Source organism: Crotalus tigris, unplaced genomic scaffold (genome assembly GCF_016545835.1).
Source record: "Crotalus tigris isolate CLP2741 ecotype Arizona unplaced genomic scaffold, ASM1654583v1 scf7180000019302.1197242, whole genome shotgun sequence".
Lineage (NCBI taxonomy): Eukaryota > Metazoa > Chordata > Lepidosauria > Squamata > Viperidae > Crotalus > Crotalus tigris.
In genome coordinates this window covers 76,197-98,794 of record NW_024097477.1, presented here as the reverse complement: position 1 = coordinate 98,794, position 22,598 = coordinate 76,197, and the positions used below count along the sequence as shown (strand labels likewise).

Genomic DNA, 22,598 nt, shown 5'->3' with positions numbered 1-22,598 from the left:
ACATATTTTCACTAAGAAGAGGGGCGACCTACTGCTTTCTTCCTATCCTGTTTTCCATTTCTTACCACATTACTCTTCATTATAAGTCAGTGAAGTTGGATTTGCTTCTAAGGAAAAAAAAATGCAACCTTGGGCAGTCTGAACTATACAACCCTCACTTAGAGATTAGATCTTGGATAGTTTTAATGCGTCTACGTTTAGGTTTTGGAGAAAGTGACTCTGTAAAAACAGCCATTTATTTTGACAGCAGATATAACACTGGCCATGTTATTTCCAGTGTTGATAACTCCCGTCCAGACGTGTTTACATGACCAAACACAGCAGTAGTTGTAACTACTGTACAGGGATTCAGTGGCCCCAAGAACAGTGGCAAAGGAACAGTCTTAATTTACTCAAATAGTTAACACAAGTTATTAATATTACCTCTTATCAATGTCTCTGGCTGCCTTTGGTGTTGCTAGCAATGGTTATTGGAGAAAGGAATAATGGGATAATAATTCCAGAAGCAAGAATAGTGGATAATGAGAGCTTCATCATTGCTTAATGCTTGTTGATAATTATGGAATGTGAGCATATAGACACAACAACAGTTTAATGCCATTGATTTAAATGGCAGATAATTAAGCAGTCTCTGCTTATTAACGACAATGGGAATTTAAGTAGTTTGTTTCAACTGGCCAGTGGCCAAGGTTTTGCATAATTAGACCAATGGCTATATAACACACACACGCAAACATATACACACAAACATATGTGCTACAACAAAGCTGAAATTTAAACATTTCGTCCCTTTTTTTTAAAGTACAGTGTCTGCACTTTGTTATGTGTTGTTGTTATTGTTATTTTGTAGGAATAGGGTTGTTTAGGCAAAATGTCTATTCTTTTTTTTTTCCCCTTTTTCTAATTTCATCTGCACCACATTAGGGGATGCAAAAAAAATACACAAAAAACCTAAATGTGTCTGAACTAGAAAGAAAATGTTCAATGCAGTTCATTAAGTTTTTTTAGAACAATGTCACCATCCCCTTCTCAGTAGGGACAATATTAAAGGTGCATCAGCTTCCTTTTTCATACATGACTATTTCTGCACAACGTTAATTGTAAATGCCTTTAATCAAATTAATTGGCAGTTTGGAGAATCAAATATTATTCTCTTCCTTCTTCCTGCTTATTTCTTTTTGTCCTTTCAAGAAAATCCAGACAGACGATTAAAAAAAAACCCCACAAAGAATGAAAACAAGCCATGTAGTGGGGCTTCATTCACAAGAGACTCCTTCTGCTTGAGGTGTCATGATTGGGATTTACACATAATGACATTGTTTGGAATCTATTTGTCCTTATTACAAAAATAACACTTTCAAACTTGGAGATCCCTTTAGTTCATATCTCTAATTACTCATTCTAGATTGGTTTGAAGGCTCTTTCAAACTTCCAGTTGCAAACCAGGATGTTCCAGACAGTTCCAGACACTTCGTCTTACGTCAAGGTAAGACATGACACCATCTTGAAGCAGGTAATGTCCAATATTTACAATATTCATATATTCAATCAACTGTTTGTTGTGTCTGTTGAAAAGTTGGCTTTTGTGGCAATAGATGGATGGAGAAGGACAATCTATAGGAGCAGTTAGTTATCAACCCCTTCCATCCTATTGGTCTGGGCCTTGAATCTTGAGAATGTATATCTATAATATAACTTGTTCAATATTGGCAATTTTAGCCTATTTGGGTCTCTTTTGTGAGGTGTTAAACAGGGGTATCTACTTTGAATCACATATTTAGGAGCTCCCTGTAACCATCTTAATTGTGAACCGCCCCAAATCCTGTTCTCTTCCCTTCTGTATTGCATGCATTCTGGATTCTGAGCTAATCTAACTGATCCAATGGAAGGGAAATGTTATTTCTCATCCCTTTGTGTGTGTGTGTTTTCCCATGGAATTCAAGGACAAAATGTTCTTACTTATGTTAGAAGATGTGGATAAGAAAAGCATAAGAAGGCAGGTTACACCAGAATCTGCCTTGCAATTTCTGGGTTCCCTTCAGCTTCTGTTTATTCTTGGTTTCCTTGAGAATTCCTGTCTAATGTCTCTTGGTGTTGTTTTAGAATGGATAAAGATTCTCGAACGTGATGTAAGTTCTACTGCTGGAATTGGTTACATGTCATTGAGGCCTCCTGGCTGTCTACACTTTCCAATCAGAACAAATCTCACAAAAGGAGCGGTTGCCTACCCTGGGGATTGAGTGGAAGCATTCAAAGCCAGGAAGGCTATGGATCTCAGATTATTGTGCAATGAAAACCAGGGATTCCACACTGATGCCTTTAGCACTGGAAATTCTCTTTGTAGAACACATTTTACAAGTACAGTCTCTTCTGTCAAATTGAATGGGAACGGATTAAAAGAAAGTAGATGTTCCAAGATGTTTTATGATTACTATTATTTTGGTCTGCATCATCCCACATGTATGCATACAAGATCTTAGATACATCAAGAAGGGTTTGGTTCTGCTGGCAGAGAAAGAAGCAGAGGTCTCCCTCCTTACAACAAGACTTCTTAGTACAGATAGTCCTCAACTTATGATCACAATTGAGCCTAACATGCCTGCTACTAAGCAAGGCAGATTATTGAGTCTTGCCCCATTTTATGCATTTTTGCCACCGTTGTTAAGCGAATCACATGGTCATTAAGTGGATCTAGCTTCCCCCATTGACTTTGCTAGTCGGAGGCTGGCTGGGAAGGTTATAAATGGTGATCACAAGACCCCAGGCAGGTTACCCAATAGCTGAATTTTGATCACATGACCATGTGGATGCTGTAATGGTTGTAAGTGTCAAAACAGGTCTTAGGTTACCTGTTTCAATGTTGTTGTAACTCTAAACGGTCACTAAATCAATGGCTGTAAGTTGAGAACCATCTATACAGCCTTTCCTAAAGGAATGGATCTCAATCTGGGGGAAATCCTAAGAATTAAATCTGTTTTTTTTTTCTTCTGCTGCTTGTATAACTAGACTTTAAGAATCAAAATCCCTTTCTCAAAATCATTTTCTTATATTTCTTGGCCCTGCTAAAATAGTAGGACAATGTACTTGGAAGAACAAGGGAAGTTTTAGATGTTAATAGGCCCCTACATGCTGAATTTTCAATCAGGGAACAGGATTAGTAATAACCGAACATTGTAAAGTAATCTCTTCCACTGCTCAGTAAATGGGAGACTTGGGGGGGGGGGGGATGGCAAACTGCAGCAAGTCCTCATTTGCAATAGTGGCGAATATCTGTAGTTCAGGTGGAGGATGAGGGTGGAGGTACGTTCTCCAAGCTTGTGGGTTGATTTCGTTACCAGGCTAGGAAATGTCTTCAGCGGAGTTTAGGGGATGTTGGCATTCTTCTGTTTATAAGGGCTTCAGGTGTGGTTGTGTCGAGTGAGGGTCTTGTGGAGGGTCTTGGTATGGGTCAGGTGTGAGTCATCAGTGGGAGGCTTGTGATGGGGAGGTTACATTCGGTCAGTGTCCTTAAGAGGTGAATTGCTGGTGGGAGAAGGGGGCTTGCATGGGTTGGTTGAGGATCGGGGGGGTCTCTGGTTGGCTGTGCAGTTGATTTGGATTCTGAGGGGTTTGTAAGCTGGTTGTAAAGAAACATTCAGAAGCCAACCCACAAGCTCAGAGAACAAACCTTCTCCCTCAAGTCCTTATTCCTTGTAGTTTCTTTTATATATGCCACTGGAACTCAACTTTTCATGCACTTAGAAACCTATCTATTTAATCTACGGCATGTCATACATGGACTTGCAACATATCTTAACATTTCACCTAGATTTAAAAAAACACAATACAAATGTTAAAAGTATCTATATTCAGATACCAATGGCTAGGTCATCTAACCATAGAAGCACAGCAGCATTTATGAAAAAAAAAATCAGAAACTGGTCAGGTATATATCTTCATCTTACAACTGCTCACGATGTGGTCTACAGTTTGACAGGGGACCCCACAGTCACACTGAGGGGAGGATACCATGCCCATTTATATGGTGAGTCATGGCAGATGTTGTGTGAGGTACATATCCTACTCAGGATTGTCCATTGCTGGCATGATAGATCAAAGCTGGGCAAAGCTGGTCTTTATTTATTTATTTATGTATTTATTTATGAGACTTATATACCGCTTTAAGTGCAAGCACTCTCTAAGCGGTGTACACCAGTAAGCAATGTGTGTGTGTGTATATATATATATATATATATATATATATATATATATATATATATATTACATTGCCCCCAACAATCTGGGTCCTCATTTTACCTACTCCGGAAGGATGGAAGGCTGAGTCAACCGGTGAGATTTGAACCGCTGACCTGCTGAATGCAGTCAGCTAAAGTGGCCTGCAGTACTGCACTCTAACTGCTACATGGCATGGAACCAGGTTACCTGAGGGACCACCTCTCGCCAATTATGGAAGGATGTATACATTGAAATAAGAAATAAATACGGGGGTCAGTAAATGCAGATATACAGTAGTTAGCAGAGAATCTTTGCCTTCCTTCCTTGTTTGAAAGTATCACTTCGCATATCTCTATGTAATATGCCTCCTGCTGGCTAGACTAATATTCTTGAGACTTCCATCTCTTTATCCCAGTTAATTTTCTTCCCTGGTTTTGTCCTGGGCAGTTCAGATTCTTCCTGAGTCTTTCTCTCCCTCTTTTCATAATAAGCACAGGCACCCTGTAGGCATTTTGCTGTATGTTGTTGTTGTTAATTGCAAAGTCGTGTCCGACCCATCGCGACCCCATGGACAATGTTCCTCCAGGTCTTCCTGTCCTCTACCATCTTCTGGAGTCCATTTAAGTTCACACCTACTGTTTCAGTGACTCCATCCAGCCATCTCATTCTCTGTCGTCCCCTTCTTCTATTGCCCTCAATCTTTCCCAGCATTAGGCCCTTCTCCAGTGAGTCCTTCCTTCTCATTAGGTGGCCAAAATATTTGAGTTTCAACTTCAGGATCTGGCCTTCTAAAGAGCAGTCGGGGTTGATCTCTTCTAGGACTGACCAGTTTGAATGCTTTGCAGTCCAAGGGACTCGCAGGAGTCTTCTCCAGCACCATAGTTCAAAGGCCTCAATTCTTTGGTGCTCAGCCTTTCTTATGGTCCAACTTTCACAGCCATACATTGCAACTGGGAAAACCATGGCCTGGACTATACACACTTTTGTTGGCAGGGTGATGTCTCTGATTTTTAGTATGCTGTCTAGATTTGCCATAGCTTTCCTCCCCAGGAGCAAGCGTCTTTTAATTTCTTGGCTGCAGTCCCCATCTGAAGTGATCTTGGAGCCCAGAAAAATAAAATCTGTCACTACCTCCATTTCTTCCCCATCTATTTGCCAGGAATTAAGAGGGCCGGATGCCATGATTTTGGTTTTCTTAATGTTGAGTTTCAAGTTTTGCTGTATACAGACTCTTAATTTTCCTTCCTATAAGCCTCTTTCCCCCAGAACACTTTCTTACAAAAAGTGGCTTCGGTGTTTCTCTCCCTGTGCATTCTTCCCCTGCGTAGAATCATCTGCTATTCAACACATAGATTCTTTCATAATTGCATTTCTCTTGCACAGCTTTAACATGATCATTTTCCCCCAAAACTGACCAGGGCATAGCCTGCTTACAACTGAAACTTGACTTTGAGTAGGTGTCAAAGATTGGCAGTGAAGCTAAGGATTTCATAGAAGATAATGGATTTTGAGGCCAGCCTTTGGAAGTCAAAGAGTAGGCTTGCGATGGATCTTCGCTTCAGACTGGACACATTCTAGGAAGTTTGTGGAATATGAGAGAGAGAGAGAGAGAGAGAGAGAGAGAGAGAGAGAGAGAGGGAGGGAGAGAGAGAGAGAGAGAGAGAGAGAGAGAGAGAGAGAGAGAGAGAGAGAAGATAGCTGAATAGATGGGATAAAAACCAGAATATCCTGGTATTTCTGCCTTAAATTGAACAGAGGTATGCTCAGCTAAGTTGGAGAGGGAAAAATACAGAGAGGAGAATTTGTTTGGCTCATAAGAGTTTTCCATTTGTTTTCACGAACAGAGACATTTGAAACAGATGATTAAAACTTGGTCACAAATGTGGGTTCTTTCAAAACATCCTTGGACCCAGGATTATGTTTTACTAGCACACGCATGCCCGTGTACACATACACGCAGAGACATTTTTTTCCCCTTTTCCCTACAACATTTCTCAAGAATGTAAACAAACCAGGCCTGAAACATCTGGATTACACATTTTAAATCAACTCCAGTATGTATCAGAATTCTAAATGCAGGCAGCTGCTGCTTTCCTTGTCTAAAGAAGGGTGTGATAAAACCCATGCATTGTGTGAAAATTGCTTCTTTCCTCTTTGTCAGGCTAGTCTGTGAACTTCGCAATGGGATTCTTTATAAACAGAAACAACAGTAACATCCAAAGACAGACAGCCCCCCCCCCATCTGAGCTGGACCGTTTAGCCATTAGTGCAACACAGTCCTATGGATGTTTACTTACAAGTCAGAAAGAATCCCACATCTGTGTATAAAGAGATTCCATATCTTGCACATCCGATTAAAACTAGTGAAGTTGCAAAAATTGATATTTCCTAGCTTGGAAATATGCAACTTGAGGGACCCAGAATATCTGCTTCAATGGAAGCCAAATATTATCAGCCTCTGACATCCCAGGTTCAAGTCCTAAGTGCAGTGTGAGCTCCCGTTACTTGCCCCAGCTCCTGCCAAAAGAGCCATTCGAAAACATGCAAATGCAAGTAGATGAATAGGTACCACTTCAGTGGGAAGCTAACAGCATTCTGTGTGCCTCGGCATATACAGGTGGTCCTCGACTGTACGACCACAAATTGAGCCCAAAATTTATTTTGTTAAGTAAGACAGTTAAGTGAATTTTGCCCCATTGGACAACCTTTCTTGCCACAGTTGTTAAGTGAATCCCTGTAGTTGTTAAATTAGCTACATGGCTGTTAAGTAAATCTGGACTCCCCTTGACTTTGCTTATCAGAAGGTCAAAAAAGGTGACCACGTGACCCCAGGACACTGCAAATGTCATAAATATGAGTCAGTTGCCTAGCGTCTAAATTTTGATCATATGACCATGGGGATGCTGCAATAGTTGTAAGTGTGAAAAACAGCTATGTCACTTTTTTTAGTGCTGTTGCAACTTTGAATGGTTACTAAATGAACTGTGGTGAGTCAAGGACTATCTGTAGTCCTGTTGGCCACGTGACCACAGAAATGTCTTTGGACAATGCTGGAAGCTCTTGAAACCTGAGAAATAAAAGCTCAGTGAGAAAGCCTTGTGATCTTCAACCATGGCTTGGAGACCTCTTGACTGGGAGTTGGAGGACATCAAGATTGTATTATACTCCCAGTGAGAGCAATGGGGACACGAAAAGGCCTCAACTGCCCCTGAAATAAATATTTGCAGAGGATAAACAATAGGTTGTATGTTCTTCAGTTTTATTCAAGCCCAATCTTCTTATCTACAGAATAGATAAGAAGATCTACAGGTCTACAGAAATAAGAGTAGGAGAAACTGTGTCAAAATATTGATCATCATAGATGGAAAATAATAATAAAATGCTGCTAAACTTTACACTTATTCTTAAAATACCAGCAACAGCCATCACAAATGCAATTTGCTACATTTCTTAAGGGCACATGATCTCATCCTACTATATGCCTTATTCAACCAAACAATTCAGTTCATCTTTTCAGGCAAAGTTATGCCAACTCTGGGCCTTTATTCAAGACCCATTGTAGGTCTGACTAACTAGAAGGTTACCCTAACTCGTGTTGAGATCTGGGGAATCCTGCTGTGAACCGTTACAAGGTTGCTTTTCATTTCTGTTGATCTAAAATTATATGGCAAAACAAAACAGCAAAACACCGATTCCTACTGAACCCAATTAAGGAATGAATGAGTCCTTAATATCTGCAGCATTCTTAATGGGATAGTGAGTTGCATAAGATGGGCTACATTCCAAAGTATGAAGACTGAAAATTTCCCTGATATTATCATGATCCGTAGACATAAGCAATAGAGGTTTGTTTGTTTGTTTCAAGGACATATTGTTTCAGAGCAAGCCTTTTTTCACTATTTGAATGGAAAGGAAGCTAAATGACTCATATAATATTGAACGCACACACAAACCCTGAATTCAAGTATAAATAAAGTAAACTTGGAAATAATTAAAGCTGAGTTAATAGCAGACACTTTGCTTGCACAACTTTTAGCCTTGGGCATCTCCAGATAGGAGAGGAAATGGCTTCTGTTTGAAGCTGTTAAGAGCTGATCCTAGCTGGTAAGCCAAGATAGGCAACGATGGTTGGCTCCAAATATTTTGCTCTTTAAATCCTATCAACCTACAGCATGTCAACTTTATGGAAAGAAGATATTAAAACATTCAAGCTGAAATTGGGAAGCACTGTCATTATTTGGTCTTAGTTTCTTGCGTCACTATGCAGCTATCTCTGGAGAACACTTTGAGATCATCCTACTTGGTTCTTTTTGGAATCCAAAAAAAGCAGCAGATACCCCAGAATTTGAATCAGGACAGGACAATTAAAAAAAACAGGACAATCGTGTTCATGGTGTGAAAAGGAACGTTTTTTGGAATATATGCAGTGTTTAGGATAAATATTCCATGCATCTCGGTATCTTTAGATATGACAACATAATTCTATGATCATTTGCCTCAACAGAGGTGGTGTCTATGGAGATTCTCAGTCATCCAGGTCATGGTTGTCCCAAATGTGCTTTTTCAAGAGGCAACTGGACTTTCTTGTTTTTCTTTGAAGGCGTTTCGCTTCTCACCCAAGAAGCTTCATTCAGAATTGAAGAAGCTTCTTGGGTGAGAAGCGAAACGTCTTCAAAGAAAAACAAGAAAATCCAGTTGCCTCTTGAAAAAGCACCTTTGGGGCAACAGGGCTGGTGATTCTATGAAATTAGTAATACAAAATCATACAGTTCTGTTCTGTAATCAAGGGTACAATCTGCACCCCCAGTGCTGTATATATCCTCTAATCCCCCCCCCCCACCCCAGATCATTTTCCTTTTCCATCCCCTCCCAGCATTGGAAAGATGGAGATACAAAAAAGCTTTTGCATAAGTTTTAAAAAAAAGCAGCTTATATATTTTAATAAAAAGGAAAAATTATCCAGGTCATTTGAACAAAGAGAAAACAACACCAACGGTTTCAGCACTGTTTAAGTCTATAGAAATCATTCTGGCCCTCATTGTCCCAATCATTAAAGTCCTGGGCTCTTCAAAACACCTTTGATCAATGATGGTTTACGGCAGATTCATGCTAGAAATCTCTGTATTTATTTCTTCACGCAAAGTGATGAAAATTGGGGAATATCTTCTGCCAGTTCAGGGAAAAACACCTCATTTTATTGTAGCTGCCCTGAAAAGAAGCAGCCAACATGTGTTAATTATTACAGGGCCTAATATTGAATTACAGGTTCCCCCTCCCCCCAAGCTTCAAGAAAGCTGCCCTATTTTTCCTTAACCTCCACAAACTAGGTGCCTACAATTATTCTTTCAAAGTTTCACTTGGCGATATCTCTGTTGGTGATTTGCTATCTTTCTAAAGAAAACCGGGCTGGTGGTCCATGGGATATGAATACTGTTAAAGTGTGAAGTAAATACTTAAAGAGAATGAGGGTTCAGGAAGTCTTTGGGAATTAATAGATGAATTCAAACTGGTCAGCTGGTTGTCATCTCTTCATGAATAGAGATAAAATACAACTGCTTATGGGCAAGGATCCAAGGAATCACATGGCTTGTTTTCCTGATCGAGTAGGCGGGTAAATTTCTTACCATAATATTTGGAAAAACTGATGGAAGCTTTCGAAGCATTTTTGTGGCAACGTTCATGAAAAACAGGTGGCGCTCGGATTGTGCTGTGGCGGCCATCGTTTTTTAGCACAACTTCATCAACATCCCTGATTTTTGGGATGGAAAAGTGCTCCTTGCTCTCTCCATCTTTGGAAACGTAAGCTTTCTTTAGTACTGGTGAAAAAAGGCAAGGATTCTATTCTCAATTCAAACTGAGGAATACATTTTGATTTGAGGATTCCCTACAATGGGGGGGGTCATCATTTTCTGTCCATTTTAGACAGAGACATGATGGTGCAGTGGTTAGAATGTATTGCAGGCAAACCCTACCCACTGCTAGGAGTTCGATCCCGACTGGCTCAAGGTTCACTCAGCCTTCCATCCTTCCAAGGTTGGTAAAACGAGGACCCAGATTGTTGGGGGGCAATATGGTGACATTGTAAACCTCTCAGAGAGTGCTGTAAAGCAGAGGTCCCCAACTTTGGCTACTTTATGACTTGTGGACTTCAACTCCCTGAATTCTTCAGCCAGCCATGCTGGCTGAAGAATTCTGGGAGTTGAAGTCCATAAGTCATAAGGTGGCCATGGTTGGGGAGCCCTGCTGTAAAGCACTATGAAATGGTATATAAGTCTATGCTACTGCTATTGCTATAACTGTGATAAACATTCATCTCTCTTGTGCCTTGTGCTATAAAAAATAATTCCCTTGTCACCCTTTTAAGTGGAATGTATCTTCCTCAATCTCAGATCCTCTACTAGAAACCTGGGAATCTGAAGCGTCTGCATAGGATCTTAGCTGTTCTCAGCTTTGCGTCTTCTTGACAGACAGCTCAGATGTTTCTCCTAGGATCTGTTGGAGCCATTCTCCCAGCTTAGAACATGCAGCCCCAAATGTTCTTACCATCGCTAGGATCACTTCGGCTTTAACTTTCCACATCCTCTCCAGTTCCTCCTTCAGGTACTGGTATTTCTCGAGCTTCTCATAGTCTTTCTTCATATTGCTGTCCCTTGGCACCACTACATCTATCACTACCACTGTCTTCTGGTCCTTGTCTACTACCATGATGCCTGGTTGAATGGCCACCATACCTGCCTGTGTGTCTGGATCTGGTGGTCCCATAGGATCTTAGCTGATGTACTGTCTATATTGATAATGGAGAATATTTATAGCTCAGGATTGAAATAAAGGGTCCTTGGTGATCTCTGAGCTTGGTAGACAGACAGACAGACAGACAGACAGATGATAGTTTTATGTCACCCAGAATCACTTATGTAGAATGGGTGCCCATATATATTTGATAGATAAATAAACAAGCAAATAATGGGGAAACAGTTGCAAAAATGGACAAAATAAAGCCCTGCCAGTGTTGGACTATAAATAAAAGAGGGGGGGGGTGGTAAATAATATCCTCACTAATTCACATATAGACACTCACACTTAAACACACTATCCTATTTGATGGCACGTTCATCTTTTAGAAAAAAAAATATCTATGTTAGGTTTCTCTGTGTGGTTTCACCAAGCGAGGGAAAAGATTTCTGCCCCACCTTAATGAGCTGAAAAAGAAGTTGTACTTCATAGAATGATGTCTTGTTTTTTGTTTTTTTTAAAGTAGAGACATAAAGTTTTTGGTGTTATACAAAGAAGCATATTCATAAAGAAAACGGAACTGTGGTGAATGAAAACAATATTTAATTTGTTCTTTGCATTGCCCTGACTATGAGGTTGGAGAAGAAAAAAAGCTTTTAACAAGCTTAAAATAAAAATGTGAATTGTTGGTGGCTAAAATGAGTAACATTTTCACCAGGCAGGAAAATATTAATATTCTTGACAAATGAAGGGTGAAATTCTTCTGACTTTTATTCTACAGTGTCACAAATGATCAATGGCTGGCAGAGAAAAATGTCTAATGCTACATCACTTTGCCAATGACTGTCTTGTTTCATGAATGCCTTAAAAGGAAGAGTTTTCAGTGCAATTATTTTATTGTCAGTTGGTCCACAATTTGGAGAAAAACATTGTTTGTATTTTTCTTTTCCATTCCTGGAGGCTCTTAAAACAAACCCCTTTCCTACTTCCCCTACATTCCTTGATTTGCTGTGATTTCAAACCAGGTTGGGCAACTTATACAGTATTTTAGGAATTGATTTTTGTTTTAGTGCTCCACAATTCTAAGCATAAACAACTAAGAGGGAGGCTGGGATTTGCAGCTCAACAGCACCTGTCAAGATACAGATCTCCCATCAGTACAAGGCACTGTTGCTTTGGAATCTTCCATTTTTCTGCGCAAAGCAAGAAATCTGCAAACCAAGGTGCAAAATATCAAAAGGACCATTAGTATGATACAACTGAAGTGCTGCTTGTTTTCATGCACCACTGCATCATCAGGGCTGCTGTTTTGACCCCACTGCAATCATGACGTATTTAAGTTTGGATGCCCAAGTGGTAGACATGTTCTAAAGACAACCCATTTTCAAAAGCTAGATTTGACTGATTGATTGATTTCTGTGCTGTCCATCTCACTAATACAGTGAGGTTGGTTCCATAAAAGCAAAAATCCTATCTCTAGCATAAACAAAAGACATCAAACATGAGTAAGGTGAATTTATAAGGTGAATCTCATCCCCTTGTATTCAATTGCATGTAAGTCTTGGAACAAATAGCCAAATGTCTTAAAATCTAAACTGGCAATCTAAAATGTAGAGCCTATTTGTATTGTGCAAACCTTCACAGGGAAGGTTGGATTCAAAAGCTATTTGGTTAAATCACCCACAGAAGCAGAGCTACAAAGCAAGGAGCATTAGATCAGAGTAACTGAGTCACTTTGAAATGCTCTCTGGACCTTCCATGGTCTTCTGCTTCTCCTGAGTGCATTTAAAGATGCCATTTGCCTCCAAGTTGAAGCAGTTCAGGGTATTGGATTAGAAGACCTCCAAGGTTCCATAGATTTGAAGTGTTGCAGCTGGGCATCCCCACTCGAGGTTCTTGAGACCCATAAGTGCAAGCAATTCCAGCCAACAGCAAACCTTGGGTTTAAGATATTTTAATGTGAATTCATGTGGATATTGAGTCAAAAGCAAGGCCAGTGAGGAAATTTAACTCAGAATGTATCAGACTACGCCCCAACATCTCTTGAGTCTTTGACCAAAAACGTTCCCATCTCCCAGTGAAGCTTCTTGGATGAGAAGCAAAACTTCTTCTTCTTCTTCTTCTTCTTCTTCTTCTTCTTCTTCTTCTTCTTCTTCTTCTTCTTCTTCTTCTTCTTCTTCTTCTTCTTCTTCTTCTTCTTCTTCTTCTTCTTCCTCCTCCTCCTCCTCCTCCTCCTCCTTTTCCTCCTCCTTCTCCTTCTCCTTCTCCTTCTTCCTCAAGGAAAAATAAGCATCCAGTTGCCTTTTGAAAAAAGCACCTTTCAGACAATTATGACCTGGAGACTGAGAATCTCCACAGATATTTCCCATCACCCTACATGTCTCATGACAGCTGCCAATCAAACATCAATGTACAGCAACATGAGGTCTAATCATCAACTCCCAGACAACATTTGTCTTGCCTTACATGTTTTTGAGAAGCTTTCTTCTCTCTACGAACAGGAGGTCCTTTTTTTCAATTGTTTCATAGAGCTTCAGGATTTATGTCACTTTTCTCTGAAGTGAAGGAGTGTATTTGAGCTGACACCACCATTTAAGGTGCCCAAGAGATCTCTTGCTGGTGGTGGTATTTTCTGTTGCCAGTTTTGGCTGCCCACCATTCCCAGTGTGGAAAAACGCCTTGTGAATTCTTCCATTGAGGTTTCGTTGGGAAACCTGAGAGGCTTCAGTCCATCAAAGGTGAAAGAAGGACGTTAACAAAGAAACCCTGGCTTTCTTTCAGGTTAGTAAGTGCAAATAACCGACCACGAAGGTGGAAGCCCTCTTCTTTTTGTTGCAACTTGGTAGGAGAAAGAGAAAGGGGGGGATGTCTGTGGAGATTCTCAGTCATCCAGGTCATGGTTTGTCCCAAAGGTGCTTTTTCAAGCAGCAACTGGACTTTCTTGTTTTTCTTTGAAGACGTTTCGCTTCTCATCCAAGAAGCTTCTTCAGCTCTGAAGGGGGTTCATCCCAAAGTGCATGGCTAAATGTCTATGGAGGTTCTCAGTCATCTGGGTCATAATTATCCCCAAAGTACTTTTTCAGAAGGCCACTGGACTTCCTTGTTTTTCTTTGAAGACATTTTGCTTCTCATCCTGACCACACAAATAAACCTCCAGGGGGCCTCAATGACTCTCTAAAAGAATCCAAATGACCTGCTGTCTGCAAGGAGTATAAATCCTTCCATTCCCCAACATCCAATCAAAGCTGAAGAAGCGCTTTGGTTGAGAAGCTCAACATCTTCAAAGAAAAACAAAGAAGTCCAGTTGTCTCCTAAAAAAGCACCTTTGGGAGAAAGGGGGATATTTTTTTTTTCTTCAGGGTACTATTGAAAGCACCTCCTTGTGGATGGAATGACCCATTTGAAGCCTAAAAAGTGATAATGGTGAAAACCAACATGGTAGGGAAAGGAATTGTGGACTTAGAATAGAAGAAAGATAGGCTGAAACGATGTTCATCAGCCTGACACAATGAACTAAACCCCTGGGAAGGGATCTTTAAAAAATATATGACTCAAATATATGCTAATTATACTAGAGAAAAAAATATTGTTCCATGATTCAGTATTGATAAATCTTGGGTTGCTATCCTGTGGCTTCAAACTTCATTTAAAAGAAGAGATGGGACAAAAACATATTGCAAACATTGGGGGGGGGGAGAAAAAAATAAAAGGAAGGAAGGACACAGAAAAGAGAAAAGGAGAATTCAGTTTTTATTCTGCCTCCGCTTTGATTCCTCTTGGCTTGAGACCACCAGTCCTTCTCCTCAGATTTCTGATCCTGACAAAAAGAATTTTTTTTTCTCTTTAAATTCTTCAATGAGAGTTCTGTACAAACTGTGATGTCTTATTAACACAGCTGTTTCTGCTAATGATAAGACTTAAGCTATTTGGCAGGATAAGCTAAACATTCATATTCTCTTTATTCCTCAGCTGTTTCTAAAGACTTTCTTTTCCTTCCTTCCTTCCTTCCTTCCTTCCTTCCTTCCTTCCTTCCTTCCTTCCTTCCTTCCTTCCTTCCTTCCTTCCTTCCTTCCTTCCATACAAATCTGTTTGGAATACCTCTGGACTTCAGTGGCATTTACACTATCTACAGTGTATGTAGGTAGGTGGGGAAATTACTTTACATTCTAATATCCCAGTACTTAGTTCTTACCACCGTCTAAAAGAATCTACAAGATGGCTTTAAAATACAGTAATAGGTTATCTTTTCCTAGAACAAATTTTATCTTGTTCTTCATTATGGTGATGATAACTACCACACATTATTTTCCGATCCCGTTTAAAGATAATAGGGGAAGGGTTTTTTGTTTCTCCTGGAAAATTCACCATGCTGAAGTTGTTAGAAAGAAAATGAGAGACACACACACACAGAGAGAGTGCCTACGGAACAGGCTTTTTCATTACAAGGCTCTTGTTTTTCCAGACTCCAGACTCTAAGTAATCAAATCCTTTCAGTAATTCAGTAATTCTGCTGACCTTCTAAAAATCCCATTTGGGGGGGGGGGATATATAGGTAAATATACCTTTAAGAAAACACTCAGCAGCTCTTCTCTATTTTTAGCTGGGCAGCACCTCGATTTTGCCCTCCCCGCTTCTCCAACACATTCTGGAATGGGGGAGCTGGGTGGGGTGGGGGAAGCAGAGAAACGCTTTAAACGTTTCCTTCAAATCTCCAATATATGAAGTCTGAGGAATAAATTCAAAGCAGGCCTGGATGCCTGAAGAAAAGTTAGAGAGAAATATTCCGTTTCATTCAAGCACATCAAGGGTCTAGCTGGAGTCTTGTTTAGCTAAGGTCAGACTAGACGAGGTCCTCCAATAAAAATAAATCTCAAATTAATTATGGCCTCAAGCGAGGGGCCAGACATTTGGAGCTGGTGTGCTGCAGTCTGGTTTTAGTTCTTCTTCTTCTTCTTCTTCTTCTTCTTCTTCTTCTTCTTCTTCTTCTTCTTCTTCTTCTTCTTCTTCTTCTTCTTCTTCTTCTTCTTCTTCTTCTTCTTCTTCTTCTTCTTCTTCTCCTTCTCCTTCTCCTTCTCCTCCTCCTCCTCCTCCTCCTCCTTCTTCTTCTTTTTTTTCTTCTTCTTCCTCTCCTTCTCCTTCTCCTCCTCCTCCTCCTCCTCCTCCTCCCTCTTCTTCTTCTTCTTTTTCTTCTTCTTCTTCTTCCTCTCCTCCTCCTCCTCCTCCTTCTCCTCCTCCTCCATCTTTTCCTCTTCCTCCTCTCCTCCTCCAATTCCTCCTCTTCTTCTTCTCCTTCTCCTTCTTCTCTTCTTCTCCTCCTCCTCCATCTTCTTCTCCTCTTCCTCCTCTCTTCCTCCTCTTCTTCCTTCTCCTTCTCATCTTCCTCCTCCTCCTACATCTTTTTCTTCTCCTCCTCTTCTTCTCTTCCTCTTCCTTCCTCCTTTTCTTCTCCTTCTCCTTCACATCCTCCTTCTCCTCTCCTCCTCCTTGTCTTCCTCTTCCTCCTCTTCTTCTTCTCCTTCTCCCCCTCCTCCCCCTCACTCTCACCCTCAACCTCAACAGTCTACAACTTCAAAATGTTCAACTGAAACATTTCGATGGCAACAGCATGCTAAGCCACAAATAAGCCAAGTACATTACAGTTTAGGAGAAACGTGTGACCAGGTCTCACATGTTTTGGCTAGCATCACTTACACAAAACATGCACTGCCATTGTCTGCAGATACATACAAAGACAAGCTCTCTAACCTTGACATTACTCTTCCCATTGAAAAGGGTGTGTGGAAGGGAGAGAAAAGATTTGCAAGGAAATCTTTTGAAATTCTTGCAAGAAATTTCCTGTCTGTTCTGATTTAAGCAAAGAATGGCTGCATGTCATTCCCTCCCTGGACTATGATGGAAATTCCATCAATAACACAGCAAGGTCCAGTTTGTACTTCTTAGTCCAACTTCAGGGAAGACTCACAAGGACGCTGATGCCCCCATTTTTTATCATTTCTGTGTCCTGCGGGTTTAAACCAGCCTTCTCCATCCTGGCACCCTCCAGATGGACAGGAATTCTTAGAGTTCTTTGCACATCTGGAGAGCATCCAGTTGGGAAATGCTTGTTTAAATTTAGTAGAACCAACTATCTCTGCGAAACATAATAAGGGGGGAATGGACCCTCTCCCCTCCTTTGACTGCTGCAAGATCTCCCCATCTGCTGCTCTTCTAAGACACCTAGAGAGAGAGAGCGATGCTAGAGAGGGATGCCGATAAACTTTGTGCCTCAGGCCGGACTAGAAACGCGGCCTCCTATTTGTTAGCCTTCTTAGCCTTAACCACTACACACCAAACTGGTTTCCGGGAGAGAATTCGTCAATGCTTACTCTTGCAAGGGAGTCTCTTGAAGGTATAAAAGCTTCAAGAACTATAAGACCTCCTTTCTGCTGCAGGTCCCTTGCATAAAACGCCCCACTTCACACGCAACTGAGTTGCGTTTGAAGTGCTAGGGTAAAAGAGAGTAGCCCAGTGGTTCTCAACCTGTGGGTCGGGACCCCATTTGGGGTCAAACGACCATTTCACGGGGGTCGCCAAACAAGGCAGTCCACCATTTTTTCCCCCTTTTCCTTAGCTGTGCTACTCCCTTTTATTCTCTTGGCTTTTGAAAGCCAATAGAATAGGCTCTCTTGAATAGAGTCTAATTCTATTGGCTTTCAAAAGCCAATAGGAATTGTCCAGGCTGTCTCTGCCCTGCTGAGCCCGCCAAAAGTCCCATTCTGCAAACGGTGCTGCACCAGTTGAGTAGTCCTCGACTTACGACCGGTTGGGGGTCACAGCATTAAAAAGGTTGAGAACCACTGGAGTAGCCAAACACCTCGCCCTTCTGTCGGCTCAAAAAATCTCTCTCCCTCCCTCCCTCCCTCTCTCTCTGTCTCTCTCTGTCTCTCTCTGTCTCTCTCTCTCTCACACACACACACCATAAACACGAGCAAATTCAGGATCAGAGTTCAATTGATAACCGGCCGGCCGGCCCTTTGCGCTCTCCAAACAGGCGCCTCTTGTCTGCCCGGGTCCTGCGCGCCCGCCATCCTATGGAAACGCGCCTCCTCTCTCTGCATGGGAGGCAGCGAGGAACGACCCACGGTCTCTGCGGGGTAGAGGTGGGCGCAGTTGGGTGCAGCAAGAGGAGGCGGGGGGGGAAAGGGGGGAGTCCGAAAAGAAACAACCTTCCGCGTAATGCGCCCCCTTTCCCGCAGTCTCACGAAAGCTTTTACTTCCTAGGCTCAGAGGCTTTGGACTGAGAGTGCAGCTTCTCGGGTGAGAAGCGAAACGTCTTCCAGGAGCAAAAGGAAAGTCCAGTTGCCCTGGTGAAAAAGCACCTTTGGGACAGCTACCTGGTTGGGCAACCAGGCTCTTCCCTCGCCGGATCCCAAGACAGGCGATTTGGTCCTTTCTACAGCTATGGGATCGCCTTGTTTGCATTGATCCTGTTGGGTTTGTTATTAGGAGGTTGGCCAAACAACTGCTCGGGCATTGTTCGGCTCTACGCCCGGTTGTCACAACTCAGGCTCCTCTCTTCCCCTTTAGAATGGGGAGCGGGCGCTCCTGATTTCAGCCCCAAGGCAGGGAGCAGGCAGGGGCGGTGGAAGAAGGGAGCGCTGGGCACCAGTCAGATACCAGGCAAAGAGCTACGCTGGGCGCTCTTGCTGGGGGCTCTTTCCCGCTTGCAGGGAAGAAATCAAGGGGTCTTTCCAGACAAGGGAAGGGATCGGGTTTTTTGGAGGCTGAGTTCCAAAATTCCTGCTGCATCCGAAATCAAGATTTTTCGTGGTGATGGGGAGAGGGAGAGGCTTCGGTTTTCCTGGGTCTTGGACTGGCCTTTGAACTGAAAAGAATTCCAGGGGGAAAACCAGTTCAGACAGAGGCAATCCCGAGTCAAAATCTTGGAAGAGGAGAGTGAGGGTAATCGTTATTAGTCTTTCCTTCCTTCCTTCCTTCCTTCCTTCCTTCCTTCCTTCCTTCCTTCCTTCCTTCCTTCCTTCCTTCCTTCCTTCCCTCCTCCCTCCCTCCTTCCTTCCTTCCTTCCTCCTCCCTCCTTCCTTCCTTCCTTCCTTCCCTCCTCCCTTCCTTCCTCCTCCTCCTTCCTTCCTTCCTTCCTTCCTTCCTCCTCCCTCCTTCCTCCTTCTCCTCCCTCCTTCCTTCCTTCCTTCCTTCCTTCCTTCCTTCCTTCCTTCCTTCCTTCCTTCCTTCCTTCCTTCCTTCCTTCCTTCCTTCCTCCTCCTCCTCCTCCTCCTCTTCTTCTTCTCCTTCCTTCCTTCCTTCCTTCCTTCCTCCTCCCTCCCTCCCTCCCTCCCTTCCTTCCTGGCTTTTCTTGCCTCTTCTCAGGATCGCTTCCCCCGCCTTCCCTTTAAAGCCACTTTCGTCAATTTCAGTTTTTTGGGACTTCGGCGGAGTTGAGTTTAATTGCCCTCCCCCCCCATTCCCACCCGTGGGTCGCCCGAAGGTCAAACTTCTTCGGAGGCAGCCAGACGTGTTGCGATTCTTCATTGGGAAGAATCGAGATCTTTTGGGAAATGACTGCCAGAGCTGCTCTCCTGGGCACCCCGGGCTTGCAAATAATGCCCCCCCTCCCAAAATCTACACTCAAACCTATAGGCTCTGGTTGCAAGCACTGGTCGGTCCACAGAGGAGGGGGGGAGGGTAGAAAACTCTTGTTTCTACTTTGCTGTTTCTTCCCTCCCCTCCAAGTACGGGTACTATACAGGTGGTCCTCCACTTACAACAATTCACTTAATGACTGCTGAAGGTTACAACAGCAGTGAAAACAGGGACCTATGACCATTTTTCACACTTATGACCGTGGCAGCATCTTCATGGTCACATGATCAAAACTCAGCAGCTTGGCAACTGGTTCATATTTATGACGGGGCTCCCAGTGGGGGGGTTGTCAGATGATCCCCTTTTGCGACCTCCTGAGAAGCAAATTGGGGGGGAGGAAGCCAAGTTCATTTAACAACAGTGTTACTAACTTAACAACTGCAAAGATTTGCTTAACAACTGCTGCAAGAAATGAGGCCAAACTCCCTTAACCAATGAGTTTCGCTTAGCAGCCTACATTTTGGAGCTCAGACGAGGATTACCTGTACAGATATTCACTTCTGGGATGGGGTTCAAGGAAAGGGGCTAGAACTGGCTGGGTTTCCCCCCCCCGGGGTAAAACAAAGGCGTCCGGGTGGGGGGGGGCAGGGACGGAGGGAGACCCTCAAAACCAGGGAGGCGGCGACGGCAAGCGAAGAGTTAAGCCCGACTTTTTTAATTGAATGCCAGCGCCAGTGGCCCCAGGCAGAAGGGACCTGACCCCGCTACAGCATCCAGATGTGTGCGGGTCTCTGGGGACTCTTCTGCAGACCCACGCTTGGATTGTAAAAGTAGACAGGACTGGGGAGGGGGGTTGGGAAGGGAGGGAGGGAAAGCCGAGGAAAAGGGAGTCAGCGGTGGGGGCCTTGTATTCCCTCTCCTCCCCGGCGGAGGTGGGCTGAACGGCTGACAAGCAAGAATCCCAGCCCCGGTCACGTCCAGGTTGTGCTACGTCTGAACTGAGAAAACGGAGGGGGGGGGGAGTGGAGTTGAATAGACGGTGGAGGGCTAATTGGGAAAAGAAGGGGGCCGAGGAAAGAGAGGGGGGTGGGTAGATGGGCGAGGGGAGCCTCCTCCATCCCAAACCTTCTCTGGAGGGAAGCAAACGCCGACCTGAGCCGACACCTCCCCCCCCCGCCCCGTCGGAGCAGCGGATGCCGCCGCGCATCTATTTTGGAGGCGGGGAGCGAAAGGGAACTTGGGGGGGGGAGGCTCTCGGGGTCCCCGCAAGCAGCCCCCGTCTCTCGCTGCCTGGTCGGATTAAAAAATCCTGAACAAGAAAGGAGACGGGGAAAAAAAAAAAAAAAAAGGCTGGACGTGGCAGAAGGTAACGTGTTTTTTTGGGGGGGGGGGAAGTGGTCGGGGTAGAGGTAAAAGAAAGCCTGACATGCTCCCAAAATGTTAAACAAAAAAACCGTGGGGAGGTCTTTTGTATTAGTTTTTATTATTATTATTTTCTAACCCACGTTTTTGGGACGCCCCTCCCGCCCCCTTCAAAGCCGGGGAGCGGCCCGACTCGTTTTAGGTCGCGGAAAGGGTGAAATGAAACAGACGCGTTGACATAAGTTTGGGAGATTCCTTCAGGTTCTCTCCCCCCCCCCGCCGCCGCCCGCGCGCTCTCTCTAAGGCGGAGGAGAGAGGCGATCCTACTAGCCTCACTAATAATGGGAATCATAAGCGCCTCTCTTCGCTTCGCGGAGTGGCTGCTTTTTTGGAGAGGGGGGGGGCGTTGATTCTGCAGACTCGGGTGGTTCTGAGCTGGGGGGGTGCTCGTGCGAACCGCGGAAAAACCCACAGGTCTTTGTCACCGCGGTAGCTTCGGGGGGGGGCTAGGCGTGAATTAAGGGGTGGGGGTGGGTAGGTATGTCGCCTCTTTTATGGCAGGGGACGGTGCCGCCGGCGGCCAAAGCAGACCGCGACCCCAATGCGGGCTGTTCTGCCCTTACTCGTGAGTAAACCATCCAGACAGTGGATGAGCGCTTGGCGGGTGTTAAATCTCGTTTTCCTTCGGCCCTATACGCTATTTTAGCTCTCTCCCAACTAGGTGGGGATGCTGAATTCAAAAAATCTTAGCCCTAAAAAAAGTCAGCGACCTGGTATTGGTTTCGCCTTCACCGCCCTTCCAAATTCCAGGAAAATGGCATTGACAAGAATCACAACAACCAAAGTAGGGTTGTTGTTTTTTTTTTTTTTTAAAAAAAAAAATCTTTATATGACTTATGACTTTGCTTTAAAACGGTCTCAGGTGCCAGAGTCAGGGAACCGGACGGATAAACCCGTGTAAAGACCAGAGTAAGAACCACAGAGCAGAAATCCATTTACTTCCGAGGAAGCAGGCTTCTGGGTGGCCCTGTACAATCCGTTGATTGACTCCCGTAGCATCAGGACCTCCCTGCTCGATCATATAGCGGTTTACACTAAAGTAAGACCTGTTGAAACCAACGAGACTTGCTTGAAGCCATCCCATCTAGAGGTAAAAGCTATAAAAAATCAATTGCAAAAATAAAGGAAATGTTTCAGTCCATCCAACAACTCCAAGGACTAAAAAAAAAAATCCGCCCTAGAATAAATGTGCACTTTTGGAAAGAAAGACGCCTGGGTAGATCTGACTGAATTTAATAAGACTTGCTCCCAGATCTACTGCATATAAAATTGCAGTAAGAGAGGCACGCACATAGGACACGTGACCAAAGCCGGTACCATTAGGACAATCCACAGGGAAGTTTGTAAAATCAAACTTTTTTAAAAACAAAACAAAAGAGGCAATATAGCAAAAGAGGCAGCTGGCATAGTACTTAAAGCACCAGAATAGAAGCCAGGAGACCGTGAATTCTTGTTGTTGTTGTTAATTGCGAAGTCGTGTCCGGACCCATCGCGACCCCATGGACAATGTTCCTCCAGGTCTTCCTGTCCTCTACCATCTTCTGGAGTCCATTTAAGTTCACACCTACTGCTTCAGTGACTCCATCCAGCCATCTCATTCTCTGTCGTCCCCTTCTTCTATCGCTTTCAATCTTTCCCAGCATTAGGCTCTT

The 22,598-nt window shown here is 43.4% G+C and overlaps 1 protein-coding gene across 2 annotated transcripts in view; it reads left to right on the top strand.

Moving 5' to 3' along the window:
• The window catches only part of FLI1 (Fli-1 proto-oncogene, ETS transcription factor), a 90,838-nt gene that overhangs the window by 1,627 nt on the left and 66,613 nt on the right, over window positions 1–22,598 (top strand). Inside the window, exon 2 of one of the 2 annotated variants that reach the window (XM_039361573.1) lies at window positions 1,406–1,486. In XM_039361573.1, the coding sequence (XP_039217507.1) occupies window positions 1,448–1,486 (39 nt within the window). In that variant the 5' untranslated portion in view covers window positions 1,406–1,447. Of the gene's footprint in view, window positions 1–1,405; window positions 1,514–22,598 lie in introns of both variants that reach the window. The other variant, XM_039361572.1, reaches the window with a different exon arrangement.